We start from the raw sequence: 16,088 nt of genomic DNA on the forward strand, positions 1-16,088 counted from the left end.
AGGGGGCCGGTGGCTCACGAGGGGCTCTGTGGCTCACGAGGGGGCCGGTGGCTCACGAGGGGCTCTGTGGCTCACGAGGGGGCCGGTGGCTAACGAGGGGCTCTGTGGCTCACGAGGGGCTCTCTGGCTCACGAGGGGGCCGGTGGCTCACGAGGGGCTCTGTGGCTCACGAGGGGGCCGGTGGCCAGCACCGCCGCCACATGTTTGGCTCGAGAGCGGCAGTCCCGTGACGTTCGCTTCTCCACCGCGTGCCCCCCTCCCACCGACTGTCGGCCTGCATAACAACGACTGCACAGAGAGAATGAATGTTTACTTACCCCGCGAAACGAGAGCCCAAACTCTTTTTTTTTATTTTCAGCAGAGATCCGGCATTGGGAGTTTGTGGCCAATGCCGCTGCCGCTGAGCGTGTGTGGGTTGAACTACGCAACATTGTTACTGCAGGGAGCCGAGAGCATCCACAGTACCCACACAGAACAGGGGGAGATCATACAAACTCCACTCACTCACTCTGTAGAACAGGGGAAGATCATACAAACTCCACTCACTCACTCTGTAGAACAGGGGGAGATCATACAAACTCAACTCACTCACTCTGTAGAACAGGGGGAGATCACACAAACTCCACTCACTCACTCTGTAGAACAGGGGGAGATCATACAAACTCCACTCACTCTGTAGAACAAGGGGAGATCATACAAACTCCACTCACTCACTCTGTAGAACAAGGGGAGATCACACAAACTCCACTCACTCACTCTGTAGAACAGGGGGAGATCATACAAACTCCACTCACTCACTCTGTAGAACATGGGGAGATCATACAAACTCCACTCACTCACTCTGTAGAACAGGGGGAGATCATACAAACTCCACTCACTCTGTAGAACAGGGGGAGATCATACAAACTCCACTCACTCACTCTGTAGAACAGGGGGAGATCATACAAACTCCACTCACTCACTCTGTAGAACAGGGGGAGATCATACAAACTCCACTCACTCTGTAGAACAGGGGGAGATCATACAAACTACACTCACTAGCTCTGTAGAACAGGGGGAGATCATACAAACTCCACTCACTCACTCTGTAGAACAGGGGGAGATCATACAAACTCCACTCACTCTGTAGAACAGGGGGAGATCACACAAACTCCACTCACTCACTCTGTAGAACAGGGGGAGATCATACAAACTCCACTCACTCTGTAGAACAAGGGGAGATCATACAAACTCCACTCACTCACTCTGTAGAACAAGGGGAGATCACACAAACTCCACTCACTCACTCTGTAGAACATGGGGAGATCATACAAACTCCACTCACTCACTCTGTAGAACAGGGGGAGATCACACAAACTCCACTCACTCACTCTGTAGAACATGGGGAGATCATACAAACTCCACTCACTCACTCTGTAGAACAGGGGGAGATCACACAAACTCCACTCACTCACTCTGTAGAACATGGGGAGATCATACAAACTCCACTCACTCACTCTGTAGAACAAGGGGAGATCACACAAACTCCACTCACTCACTCTGTAGAACATGGGGAGATCATACAAACTCCACTCACTCACTCTGTAGAACAGGGGGAGATCATACAAACTCCACTCACTCTGTAGAACAGGGGGAGATCATACAAACTCCACTCACTCACTCTGTAGAACAGGGGGAGATCATACAAACTCCACTCACTCACTCTGTAGAACAGGGGGAGATCATACAAACTCCACTCACTCTGTAGAACAGGGGGAGATCATACAAACTACACTCACTAGCTCTGTAGAACAGGGGGAGATCATACAAACTCCACTCACTCACTCTGTAGAACAGGGGGAGATCATACAAACTCCACTCACTCTGTAGAACAGGGGGAGATCATACAAACTCCAATCACTCTGTAGAACTACTACGTGTTAGTACTACCACTACTACGTGTTAGTACTACCACTACTACTACTCCGTGTTAGTACTACCACTACTACTCTGTATCTATGAGGCTCTTCTTGACTCTATCAAGACGATTAATTAGTAATAGGTATTCGAGTTTTACCTTCTCCGGCAACAGAGGAGGAGTTAAGATGATCAAACATTCCTGCGTTGAACCTCTTTCGCACCGTACGTAGCCAACCGTGCTTCTCGGAGGTGCGGATTAAACACCACAATAGACACACACACACGCCAATTTGTTTATTGCAAGGCATCATCAAGTAGTCCGCGTTAACCACACGTCTTGCTTGTGGCAAAGCAGGCAAACAAACTTGTTTTGATGATGGTAATAATAATAATATTAATCGCATCGTCCTTGAAGCTGATTGGTCTACATCAGAGCCTCACCTTCGATTAGCACGGCTGGCTACGTGCGGTGTGAAAGACGTTCAACACACACACACACGTCCATACAACAGCCTCCTCCTGTGTGGCCGTGCCTCTGCACCAGCAGCAGAGTTCGTAGACCAGAGACCAACGCCAAGAGGCGATCAGCACGCAGGGCAATGGAAATATCAAAGCATCACAATAGATTTCGATTTAAAGCTTTCGTGACTGCAGGGATTCATCTTCTTGGTTCTTTCGGTAAAGTCACGTAGAAGGGAAATAATAAAATAATAATACAAATAGAACATAATAAAATCATTCTCAGCGAGAATTATTGAATTATGTTTAATTTTTTTTTATTTAAAACATAATAAAATAATTCTCACTGAGAATTATTTTATTTTTTTTTCCTTTAAAACATAAAATAATTCTCAATGAGAAATATTTAATTATGTTTTAAATATTTTAAAAAATAAAACAATAAAATTATTCTCAGTGAGAATTATTTAATTATGTTTTAAATAAAAAAAATAAAACATAATTAAATAATTCTCACTGAGAATTATTTTATTATGTTTTATTTTTTATTATTTAATTTTTTTCCCTTCTACGTGACTTTACCGAAAGAACCAAGAAGATGCATCACAATAGCTCGCGGGTCTATGGGTTTCCCCCCATAAGTATTTATTACGGTTAAGGCTGCGCGGTCGTCTTAAATTAAACTAAAAACTATTTGTTTTATTTTACCAGGTCAAGCCCACTGCGCTCCATCGCTCGCTTTATCAGAAGCGACGTGGACATCACAAATGATAGCTCAACGAAGCGGCTTGTCCATAATAGAGGTTTTCGGGTGAGATCGCGTAAATATATAAATGTGTCGTTAAAACCCGCCACCACCCGACACAGCCAACTAGGAAGGGTTACATCTTGACTTAAAGCTTTCGTGGCTGCAGGGATTCATATTCTTTGGGTTCAAAGAAAATAACTAAAATTAACAAAAACTAAGCGACACGTCTCAGACCGTGTTCGTGAACACAAGGCAGATCTGAAACACGGTAGGACCAATACCTCGGCCGTGGCTGATCATTGTTTTACTGCACTGTACCCCACCACACTCCCCCAGGGTGGGGACGCCGCCGCCGAGAGAGAGAGGAATGCGATTTGTTTCCGATTCCTCCACTCCCGTGACCTCTCGCGCACAAAGACAAAGCTCCCCCGTGTAGCCTGTGACTGACTGCCGGGACAAGTGCTGTTGGCGAGTAGCAGCACCGCATGAAGGCTGCCGGCACACGAGTGGGTGGGTGGCCAGCACCACGCCCGGCCGCCTTTGTCTCCCCAGTGGCGATGTTTACACACCGCACCAGGTACTCATTTGAGGCTGAGTCGACCTAGGGGAGGCCCAGGACCGGTTCAGATAATCGTCACCGGTGTTGGCCGTGAGCGGGAATCGAACTCGGGTCGCCGGGTTCGTAGCGCAGCGTAGCGCTAACCACTACACCACCGCTCCCCACACACACACAGATGCTTACATACACACTCACACACGCTTACACACACACATGCTTACATACACACACACGCTTACATACTCACGCTTACACACTCACACGCGCTTACACACACACACTTACACACGCTTACACACTCACACACACACTTACACACGCTTACACACTCACACACACACTTACACACGCTTACACACACTTACACACGCTTACACACACTTACACACGCTTACACACACACACACGCTTACTCTTACACATTCTCAGGTCCACGAATAGTCTGGACGGTAAATGAACTCGGGGGGGGGGGGTGTCCGCCGGGTTCCCAGGGCCGTGCGCTCACTGCTGTAGTTACACTCCACACGAGGTCCTACATTTAAGGCTGAGTCGAGCTAGGGGATGCCCAGGAACCCAGGTCAAACGCTCGCCGATTTTTTTTATTGATCGTGAGCGGGAATCGAACTCGGGGTTGCTGCGTTCGTGGCGCAGTGCGCTAACCACTGCCAACGCTGCAGGCACGTGCACACGTACACACCTACACATACGTACACACACAGTTGAACGTGTACACACACGTACACACCTACACACACGTACACACACAGTTGAACATGTACACACACGTACACACACAGTTGAACATGTACACACACGTACACACACAGTTGAACATGTACACACACGTACACACACAGTTGAACATGTACACACACGGTCGCACATGTACAAAGACACACGCACAGACGCGGGTGAGGGCTGGCGTGGTGAGGGTTTGATGTTTGTATGCGTCTCTGTGCGCGTGTTTTAGCAGAGTTGACCACTAAGGTGTCTTTGTGTGTGTGTCTTATTATCGCCACTGGGGAGACAAAGGCGGCCGGGCGTGGTTGCTACCACCCCCTCGTGTGCCGTGCCGGCCTTCACAGGTGCTGCTCGATAACAGCACTTGCCCCAAAACGTGTGACAAGGCTGCACGGGGGACCTTTGTCTGTGTATGTGTGCAGCAGTGGCCTTGGTGTGGTCTGGGACTGTTGGGCATCGCAATGTGCAACTTCTACTAACTCTGTCCAGTGTGTCAGTGATGTGGTTACCTGTCCTATACTTTGCAGTCTTATCGTGGGGTTTGTGTTGTTTGTTGTAAGTTTCTGACCCGCCCCTACTGTGCATCTGTGAAAAAAAGCTTCATCGCTCACCTCCGCCAGTGGGCGGGGCTACCTGAGTAGTGGGCGGGGCTATCTGGGCAGGGGGCGGGGTAACCTGGGCTGTGTGCGGGCTACCTGAGCAGTGAGTGGGGCTACCTGGGTAGTGGGCGGGGCTACCTGGGCAGTGGGCGGGGCTACCTCGCCACGTGACGCCGCTCCTTGCCGTTGCTAATTGGACATCTGTGATAAAGAGCTTCATAGCTCATCGGATTCCTCCACGAAAAATACTGATTCTGATTTTTAATTGAATGCTAACGAAGCTAAACGCCCCCCCCCCACCTGCCCCCCCACCTGCCCCCCCCACCTGCCCCCCCCCACCTGCCCCCCCCACCTGCCCCCCCCACCTGCCCCCTCTTCCTCTCAACAGGGGAGAATGGCCGCCGCCGTCGCTCGGGAGCGAGCGAGGAGTTCAACAGCCCCGAGTGCGACTCCATCGCCCCGTCCAGCCAACCACTCACCACGCGGGTGAGCCGCACTCACCACAGCCGCACTCGCCGCACTCACCACAGCCGCAACGGCCGCCGCAGCCGTCGCCACCACCACTGCCCCGCTACCACCGGCGCACCCTCACTGCGGTGCCGAGATGGCCCTTGCGCAGCTGTGCTGTACCGTGATGTACCGTGCTGTACCGTGCTGTGCCGTGCTGTGCCGTGCTGTGCCGTGGCACGCTGTGCCGTGGCACGCTGTGCCGAGCTGCCGATGTCGCGTGTGGCGTACGAGCTGGAACGCATCGGTGGCCTCGTGGCCACAGGCCGTGTCCAAAGGGAGCTGCTTCATCATCGTCATCGGGGCCACATCATCATCACCATCATCGGGCCACATCATCATTGGGCATCATCACCATCATCATCACCATCATCATCACCATCATCATCTCCATCATCAACACCATCATCATCATCACCATCATCAACACCATCATCATCATCGGGACACATCATCATCATCATCATTGGGCATCAACATCATTGGGCAGCATCACCATCACCATAGGGCCACACCATCATCACCATCATCATCACCATCATCATCATCATTGGGCAGCATCGCCATCACCATAGGGCCACACCATCATCACCATCATCGGGCAGCATCACGGTGGTGGATCACGGGGTAATCGGCGCCGTTAGTGTGAGCACCCAACCAGCCTGCGCGCCATTCACAGCGCTAATCCGGTTTAATGCGCCGGCAAATTGCGTATCCAAACAAGAGACTGGAATGGATGCCGATATACATTGCGCAATGACACAAAGCCCATGGGCCGCACGCAAGTCTAGCAGCCTCCTACCGCTGTTATTGAGCCGATCTGGCCCGTGCCTTCCAATAAACTCCAGTCCTGGTTCCGCGTCACGACCCACCCGGGCATTAAAGTCTCCCAACGGGATGACTCTACCCCGCGGGGGGGGGACACGAGCTAGCACCTGCGACAGGAGGTCATCGAAGGGCGTCCGACTCATCGGCCTTGCCTCCATCCCTCCGTTGATGTTCGTCTTCGGTGGGGGGCTGCCGTTGTTATTGAGCCGATCTTATAAATCGTATTTTATATTTACTTAGCGCTGTCATCAAAGGTGCTTTGCAAGGGTTATGAGTGGTACAATTAGGGGAGCTAAACGTGATGCGGTGAATAGGGGTGGCGTATGTGGAGGGAAGTTGGTGGGTACAGGAATTACGGGGATACCGAGGGATGGAGGGAAGGAATTGGCAGGGAGGAAAGCGGTGGGTTGATCTGACCCGTGCCGTGCCGATCGCTCCGGCCCAGGTGCCTGCGTCATGACCCAGTAAGACTCCAATCACGAGTGGCCACTTTCGCCATCAGCTTTGAGACGGCAGGTCGTACAATCCGCCACGCCTGCATCAGTGTCACACGTACGCACCTACGCACGTTCGGTGAACTTCTTTGCACCGTACGTAGCCAACCGTGCGGGTGAAGGGCAAACTAAATAAACACGACAAGAACGAGTTCTAAAGACATTAGATTGTCAGTCTAGATGATGTGAAAGTGCATAGTTCTCAGTAGTTTCCTAATATCGGAAGGAAGAACGTTCCAGACGGCCGCACGTCTGAGCGCCGCGCGATGCGGAGACGGTCTTTGTTCAATGGTTAGCCACTCACCCACTCACCCACTCATCCACTCACGCACTCACCCACTCACCCACTCATCCACTCACCCACTCACGCACTCACGCACTCACGCACTCACCCACTCGCCCCCCCACTCATCCACTCACGCACTCGCCCACCTACCCACTCGCCCACTCATCCACTCGCCCACCCACTCACTGATCCACTCACGCACTCACCCACTCACGCACTCACCCACTCACGCACTCACCCACTCACGCACTCGCCCACTCATCCACTCGCCCACCCACTCACTGACCCACCCACTCACTGACCCCCACATGCTTGTATGTATGTTGCACTTCCTTCGCACCGTACTTAGACAACTGTGATAATCGGAGGTGGGAGGGGAAAGACAACAAACTAAACACAAAATAAATTAGTTTGTCCATCTAGATGATGATGATTTAAAGGTGCGTAGCTCCCAGTGGCTTCCGAATATCGTAAGGAAGAGCGTTCCAGACGGCCACAGGAGCGCATCTGAAAGTGCCGCACGATGCGGTGACCACCGTCTTTGTTTCGATGGCGCGACAAAAGCCGCCGCTGTTAGGATGAGCGAAGTTTGTGTGATGGTGGTTTATAGGTACTTGACGAGATCAGCGAGGAATTGTGGTTCATTTAATCCTCCACACCTGTGCAACAGATGTCAGAGGAAGGGATCGAACCCTCGACCCTCCCGTATACCAGGCGAGGTAGTTCACATCTCCTCGTCGCCTTCGTTGAGATATCACTAGCCGCTGATGTGAGCCGTAGCCAAGAATCCCACCAACTTTTTTTTCTTTTAATTCCCTGGAATTTAGCTAAAGTACAGAAACAGATGTAATGTTTTCTGTGATGAGGCTGAGCCCATCAATTCACTGCACTTGAGAACGCAGTTTAATTACAACCCAGTCTCTATACGAGTGTACGGGTCTCTGTGTGAGTCTACGGGTCTCTGTGTTAATCTATGGGTCTCTACGCGAGTCTGGATCTCCATGTGAGTCTATGGGTCCCTGTGTTAGTCTATCGGTCTCTGTGAGCCTTTGGGTATCGGTGTGATGAGTCTATCGGTCTCTGTGTGGTGAGTCTATGGGTCTATGTGAGGTGAGTCTATGGGTTTACGTGTGGTCTGTGGGTCTCCTCTATATGAATCTGTGGGTCTCTGTCAGACATTGGTGGCCGGGCTGAGACCCATCGAGCGCACCACGCTTGTAGAACCCGGATTGGAACCCAGCGTGGTCGGCCTCGCGTGCTCGCAGCGCCTGTGACCCCTCTCCAGTCGCCGTGACATTTGTTTAAACCGCGGCGCACAAAGCCAACTGTTTACACGCCGGGTGAACGTGGGCACGGGCGCAGGGAAGGTTTCCAAAAAACTCTGCGTGGGAAGCGGCATTTGTAGAACGAGCGCGGAGAGAGAGAGAGGGGGGGGTGGGGTGGTGGGGGTGCCGCGTAACGCCCCGGTCCACTTGGCCACGCGTCGCTGTGCTGGACGGGATCCCGGCCCTGCCCACGCCGCTTCGCCGAGCCGGCGCTGCTGCCCCTACTTGGGTGGGAGGGGGTCACGGCCTCCTCCTTCCTGCCGCTCCCCTCTGCGTCCACTCGGCTCCACTCCACCCCCTGCACATCCTCCTACCCCTCATTCTCCTCCACCTCAACCACCAACTCATCCACCAACTCATCCACCAACTCAACCACCAACTCATCCACCAACTCATCCACCACCTCATCCACCAACTCAACCACCAACTAATCCACCAACTCATCCACCAACTCATCCACCAACTCAACCACCAACTCATCCACCAACTCAACCACCAACTCATCCACCAACTCAACCACCACCTCATCCACCAACTCAACCACCACCTCATCCACCAACTCAACCACCAACTCAACCACCACCTCATCCACCAACTCAACCACCAACTCAACCACCAACTCAACCACCACCTCATCCACCAACTCAACCACCAACTCATCCACCACCTCATCCACCAACTCATCCACCAACTCAACCACCAACTCAACCACCACCTCATCCACCAACTCAACCACCAACTCATCCACCAACTCATCCACCAACTCAACCACCACCTCATCCACCAACTCAACCACCAACTCATCCACCACCTCATCCACCAACTCATCTTCCAACTCATCCACCAACTCATCCACCACCTCATCCACCAACTCATCTTCCAACTCATCCACCAACTCATCTTCCAACTCATCCACCAACTCATCCACCAACTCAACCACCATCTCATCCACCACCTCATCCACCAACTCATCTTCCAACTCATCCACCAACTCATCCACCAACTCATCCACCAACTCATCCTCCACCTCATCCACCACCTCATCCTTCTCATCATCCTCCTGCTCCACCTCATCCATCTGCTCATCATTCTCATCATCCTCTACCTCCTCCACCTCCTCCACCTCCTCCTCATGTCTGCTCTACCTTCCGGCTGCTTCCTCTCCTCTCACTCAGCTTCCGGGCCTATCAGCTCCATGACTCGTGGAGTTACACAGAGACTCATAGACTACTCGCACAGAGGCACGTGGTGTTTGTAGTGTTGGTGGTTAGGGTGGTGTTGGTGGTGGTGGTGGTGTTGGTGGTGTTGGTGGTGTTGGTGGTGGTGGTGGTGGCGGTGGTGGTGCCGCCATCTCCCATCCCACCCTGGGGTGCAGTCTCCATCCCCTCGTTCCCCCGCCCCGTGCCTCTCGCCCATCACGTGCCCGTGATGAAGGCCCAACTTGTTGTTGTTGTTATTGTTGTAGTTCACGACAAATTAGATTTTTTCTTCGTGAATGCTGTGATGATGATATGTGGCATTGTGTGTGTGGCACCGTGATAATGATGATGATGTGTGTGTGCCATTGTGTGTGTGGTGATCTGTGATGACTGTGTGTGTGTGTGGCACTGTCAAATGAGGTGTGTGTGTGTGGCGCCGTGTGTGTGTGGTGCTGTGAGGATGACGATGTTCTGCGTGCGTCGTGGTCGGGTATCCGAGTCGTCGCTAAACGAGTCGTCGCTAACGCTGCGTTCAATTTTTCGTTCTCCCCCCCCGACCCCTCCTCCAGCTTCTAACGGAATCCTGCGGTGGACACGGCCACCGTGTACCCATGGTAGGGCCCACTCCGTGTGCCACTCACAGCTAACTCCGCGTGTCACTCCAACGCCCCTCTGTGCCACTCACAGCTAACTCCGTGTGCCACTCCAGTGCCCCTCTGTGCCACTCACAGCTAACTCTGTGTGCCACTCCAGCGCCCCTCTGTGCCACTCACAGCTAACTCCGTGTGCCACTCCAGCGCCCCTCTGTGCCACTCACAGCTAACTCCGTGTGTCACTCCAGCGCCCCTCTGTGCCACTCACAGCTAACTCCGTGTGCCACTCCAGCGCCCCTCTGTGCCACTCACCGCTAACTCCGTGTGTCACTCCAGCGCCCCTCTGTGCCACTCACAGCTAACTCCGTGTGTCACTCCAGCGCCCCTCTGTGCCACTCACAGCTAACTCCGTGTGCCACTCCAGCGCCCCTCTGTGCCACTCACAGCTAACTCCGTGTGTCACTCCAGCGCCCCTCTGTGCCACTCACCGCTAACTCCGTGTGTCACTCCAGCGTCCCTCTGTGCCACTCACAGCTAACTCCGTGTGCCACTCCAACACCCCTCTGTGCCACTCACAGCTAACTCCGTGTGCCACTCCAGCGCCTCTCTGTGCCACTCACAGCTAACTCCGTGTGCCACTCCAGCGCCCCTCTGTGCCACTCACCGCTAACTCCGTGTGCCACTCCAGCGCCCCTCTGTGCCACTCACAGCTAACTCCGTGTGTCACTCCAGCACCCCTCTGTGCCACGCACAGCTCACTCCGTGTGTCACTCCAGCGCCCCTCTGTGCCACTCACAGCTAACTCCGTGTGCCACTCCAGCGCCCCTCTGTGCCACTCACAGCTCACTCCGTGTGTCACTCCAGCGCCCCTCTGTGCCACTCACAGCTAACTCCGTGTGTCACTCCAGCGCCCCTCTGTGCCACTCACAGCTAACTCCGTGTGCCACTCCAGCGCCCCTCTGTGCCACTCACAGCTAACTCCGTGTGTCACTCCAGCGCCCCTCTGTGCCACTCACAGCTAACTCCGTGTGTCGCTCCAGCGCCCCTCTGTGCCACTCACAGCTAACTCCGTGTGCCACTCCAGCGCCCCTCTGTGCCACTCACAGCTAACTCCGTGTGTCACTCCAGCGCCCCTCTGTGCCACTCACAGCTAACTCCGTGTGCCACTCCAGCGCCTCTCTGTGCCACTCACAGCTAACTCCGTGTGTCACTCCAGCGCCCCTCTGTGCCACTCACAGCTAACTCCGTGTGCCGCTCCAGCGCCCCTCTGTGCCACTCACAGCTAACTCCGTGTGTCACTCCAGCGCCCCTCTGTGCCACTCACAGCTAACTCCGTGTGCCACTCCAGCGCCCCTCTGTGCCACTCACAGCTAACTCCGTGTGTCACTCCAGCGCCCCTCTGTGCCACTCACAGCTAACTCCGTGTGCCACTCCAGCGCCCCTCTGTGCCACTCACTGCTAACTCCGTGTGTCACTCCAGCGCCCCTCTGTGCCACTCACCGCTAACTCCGTGTGTCACTCCAGCGCCCCTCTGTGCCACTCACAGCTAACTCCGTGTGTCACTCCAGCGCCCCTCTGTGCCACTCACAGCTAACTCCGTGTGTCACTCCAGCGCCCCTCTGTGCCACTCACAGCTAACTCCGTGTGCCGCTCCAGCGCCCCTCTGTGCCACTCACAGCTAACTCCGTGTGCCACTCCAGCGCCCCTCTGTGCCACTCACAGCTAACTCCGTGTGTCACTCCAGCGCCCCTCTGTGCCACTCCAACGTTGTCTCTGTATCACTCACAACTGAGTCTGTGTGTTATACACAACTGAGTCTGTGTGTCACTCACAACTGAGTCTGTGTGTTATACACAACCTGCTGCCTCTGTGTCACTCAGAACATCTCTGTGTGTCACGCAAAACTGATCATCTTGTTTGTCACAAAGAAAAGGCTGTGTGTGTGTCACTCAAATCTTTCCCGCTGTGAACCGTGCCTCTGTGTGTCACACAACAGGCCATCTGTCTGTGTGTGTCAGAGACCAACTTTTATGCGTCTTGACGTGCACCTGCGTGCGTGTGCGTGTCACCGCCGTGTGTCACTCGGAGAAGAGTGTGTGCCACGTCAGAGTCCTGTGGGCTCGTCAAATGGGGGAGTTTTTTCCCAGCGTGCCAGCGCTTACACCCGGCACCCTGCACGGATGATCATCGTCACCAAACCAACAACCGCTCAATACAAACTAAACTCCATAATGCGGCTTTTGTTGGGTTAGATCGCGTAAATATATCAATGTGTCGTTAAACCCGCCACCACCCGACACGGCTAACTAGTGAGGGTTGTCACGTAAACAGAACGTGGCCAATTCGTCGCTAGTACAGCACTAGTGTGTAGTAGTGTATTGTATAGTGTAGTGTATAGTGTAGTGTTTAGTAGTGTAGTATATGATAGTGTAGTGTATAGTGTAGTGTATAGTGTAGTATACTAGTACAGCACTAGTGTATAGTAGTGTATAGTGTAGTGTACTAGTACAGCACTAACCGGTTGTGTGTCGGAGAGCCAAGCCACAACATTTACAATCTGAGCACCGTGACGTTTCGCCAGTAATCACAACCAGCTTCATCAGGCGACAGCCAGAGTTGTGGGGAAGTCCTCCACCTGCTTCAACAGACACCAGGATGAGGCACCACAAACGAGGAGTGGGAAGGCAGCAACAGCCACACGATGAGACCACGCGACCAACAATATCCCCCCAATCTCTGCTGTCCTCTGCGTAGCGAGATAGTTTCCAGGGCGGTTTATAAGCGCGGGAGGAGAACTGAGCACCTGGAGAAAACCCTCCGGGTGCGAGTGAGGAGGCCACCACTCGCTCTGCCGCTGTGTGCCGCCTGCTCCAGGCAGAGCCACCCAGGGTGAGGGAAGGGAATTCCGCAGCCCATCCGCGAGCGATCCGCCAACCCCGCGCTGCCGCTCACGCCGCCCCCACGGCGCTGCTGGATTGCTGCAGGCCACAGCGGCTGAGCCGAGCACGGCATTGTCGGGTTGCGAGGATGCAATCGTCTGCCGCTCGGTATCGGCACGGCTCATCCAATCCCTTGGCAAACTCTTCGCGTGCCGAGCCAGTCGGCGTGAAATCGATTATTTATTTATTTTATATTTATAGAGCGCCTGGGCTGAAGGAGTTCGAGCAGCGGCCACAACGACCGAGCGGTTTGGGGACGTCAGCAGCGGCGGCGCGAGGGGCGATGGACGAGTGACCGTAGACTGAGCTCGTTTTGATTTTAACAGACATCACTCCCCCGTACCGAGCTGCAATGTTGCTCTTCTGCAGAAGCGGCCCTGGCCATCGCAAACGATAGCGTCGTCATCATCGTCGTCATCATCGTCATCGTCGTCATCACGTGGAAATGTTGATCCTAAATGTGGAGGGGAAAAGTCAGAGGACCCGGAGAAGAATCCACGCGACCACGGGGAGAGAGACAGAGAGACGCAAACTTTTAATATGCATCTGTACGTTGAACTTCTTTTGCACCGTACGTAGCCAGCCGTGTTCGTCGGCGGCTCGGGGGAAGGACGAAAAACTAAACACAAAAAGGAGTTCGAAAAAAATTCGTCTTCCATCGAGATGATGATGATGTTAAAGTGCTTAGCTCCAGTGGCGCCCTAATAATGAACGTAGACAAGAGGCTGACGTCAGGGCCGCGAGCGAACCCACTACCTCCTCCAATCCTGGCAAGAGAAAACATCGTCTAGGCAGCACGGTGCCCCCCTCGCTCGAGATTGTACGGACGCAGGAGCAGCTGCAGCAGCAGGAGCTGCAGCTGCAGGAGCAGGAACTGCAGCAGCAGGAGCTGCAGCAGGAGCAGCAGCAGCAGCAGTTGCTGACAGGGCCCTCCTGACCGAGAGATCTGCGAGTCTCAAGCGAGGCCTTGCCTGGGGGGAGCCGCCGCGTAATTCACTCCGGGGCCCCCGGCTCCCCCCCCCCCCCTCGGCGTCCCCCCACTCGGGGCAGCACCACGGACAAACACCCCCCCCCCCTCGCAGCCGCCGCCTCCGCCACCGCCGCTACCACCGACAGCGACCACGACGACTGCAGTCAAAAAGAATTCCGTCGAATGAAATAAAACAACAGCAGCAGCAGCAGCGACGATAACAGCCGACCGGCATCTTCGTTGTAAACCGCGGCAAACGCAGCGCTCCCCCACACAGCAGGGCAATTAAACAGCGAGAAAACCCCCTCCGTGGCCCCCCCCACCCCCCTCCGTGCCCCCCTCCCCGCCGCGTAGTGCGCAGTGGGGCTGAGTCACGTGAGCCGTGAGCCGGCATCATGGTTTGCTCGCCTCGCTCCACGTCGCGTTCCGACAGTCCGTGCGTGCGTCTGTGCGTGCGTCTGTGAGTGCGTGCGTGCATGTGTGCGTCTGTGAGTGTGTGCGTGTGTGCGCCTGTAAGTGTGTGCGTCTGTGCGTGAGTGCGTCTGTGAGTGTGTGCGTCTGTGAGTGTGTGCGTGCGTGTGCATGTGAGTGTGTGCGTCTGCGTGTGCCTGTGCGTAGCGAGCGGTCATAGCCAGCGAGGGAGGAGCCGCCCCGGCGAGCATTTGAGTGTTTCCAGCTCTCGCTCTCTCTCCCCCGCCTGCCTCTCTCCCCCTCTCTCTCCCTCTCCCTGCCTCTCTCTCTCCCTGCCTCTCTCTCTCCCTGCCTCTGTCCCTGCCTCTCTCTCCCTGCCTCTCTCCCTCTCGTCTCGCTCTCCGCAAAATTGACAATTTCAAAGTGGCGTCGCGCTCTGCGCCGCGTTGAGCCGTTCTAGCGAGCGGTGGAGGTGAGCCCGAGTGCTCGTGCGGTAGCGATGGAGCGGCTGATCGAGGTACGATGGCCGCTCTGGATGGGTACCTGCGGTGGCATCGCTGTGGCCAATGAGCGAAGCCTCCCGCTGTCGCCCCGCGGCCTCCCTCGGTTACTCGAATTCCTTCCATTCCTTGAGCGAGTCTGTGGGTCTTTGCGTGAGTCTACAGGTCCCTGTGTGAGTATACTGGTCCCTGTGTGAGTCTGTGGGTCTCTGCGTGAGTCTACAGGTCCCTTTGTGAGTCTACTGGTCCCTGCGTGAGTCTACAGGTCTCTGTGTGAGTCTGTGGGTCTCTGCGTGAGTCTACAGGTCTCTGTGTGAGTCTACTGGTCCCTGCGTGAGTCTACAGGTCCCTGCGTAAGTCTTTGGGTCTCTGCGTGAGTCTACAGGTCCCTGCGTGAGTCTTTGGGTCTCTGCGTGAGTCTACAGGTCCCTGCGTAAGTCTTTGGGTCTCTGCGTGAGTCTACAGGTCCCTGCGTGAGTCTGCAGGTCCCTGTGTGAGTCTGTGGGTCTCTGTGTGAGTCTGCAGGTCCCTGCGTGAGTCTACTGGTCCCTGCGTGAGTCTGTGGGTCTTTGTGTGAGTCTGTGGGTCCCTGCGTGAGTCTGCAGTTCCCTGTGCAGTCTGTAGCTGTAGGCCAGTGTAATGTACCGGTGCGTTGTGTAACAAGCGTGTGCGTGCGTGCGTGCGTGTGTGTGTGTGCGTGCGTGTGTGTGCGTGTGTGTGTGTGTGTGCGTGCGTGCGTGCGTGTTTGTGCGTGTGTGTGGCTGGGGTGGTAACAACAACCGCTCGCTGGGGCCTGCGGATGGTCAACGCAGCCCTCTGGATAAACAATGCAGGGCCACAGCTCCCACACGCAGGCCAGAGGGGTGCCCGGTGTTTAGGGCGGGGGCGGTCATGGTGTTCAGGGTGGGGGGGGGGGAGCACGTGGCAGCAGGATGGTGTTCAAGGTGTTGGCGTTGATGATGATGTTGATGTTTCCGACGATGACGATGTTGACGTTGACGACATCGATGACATCGACAACATGGACGTTG

The 16,088-nt window shown here is 54.7% G+C and overlaps 1 protein-coding gene across 7 annotated transcripts in view; it reads left to right on the forward strand.

Moving 5' to 3' along the window:
- Nucleotides 1-5,407: 5,407 nt before the first annotated feature.
- LOC144737094 (anoctamin-5-like) overlaps nt 5,408-16,088 on the forward strand; it is a 43,977-nt gene continuing 33,296 nt past the window's right edge. For 3 of the 7 annotated variants that reach the window (XM_078619761.1, XM_078619765.1, XM_078619763.1), the window contains exon 1: nt 14,495-15,074. In XM_078619761.1, coding sequence (XP_078475887.1) covers nt 15,057-15,074 — 18 coding nt within the window. In that variant the 5' untranslated portion in view covers nt 14,495-15,056. Of the gene's footprint in view, nt 5,492-10,213; nt 10,259-14,494; nt 15,075-16,088 lie in introns of those variants that run through there. The other 4 variants (XM_078619766.1, XM_078619767.1, XM_078619762.1 and 1 more) reach the window with 3 other exon arrangements.

This window comes from Lampetra planeri, chromosome 64 (assembly GCF_965212315.1).
Source record: "Lampetra planeri chromosome 64, kcLamPlan1.2.h2, whole genome shotgun sequence".
NCBI classification, from domain to species: Eukaryota; Metazoa; Chordata; class Hyperoartia; order Petromyzontiformes; family Petromyzontidae; genus Lampetra; species Lampetra planeri.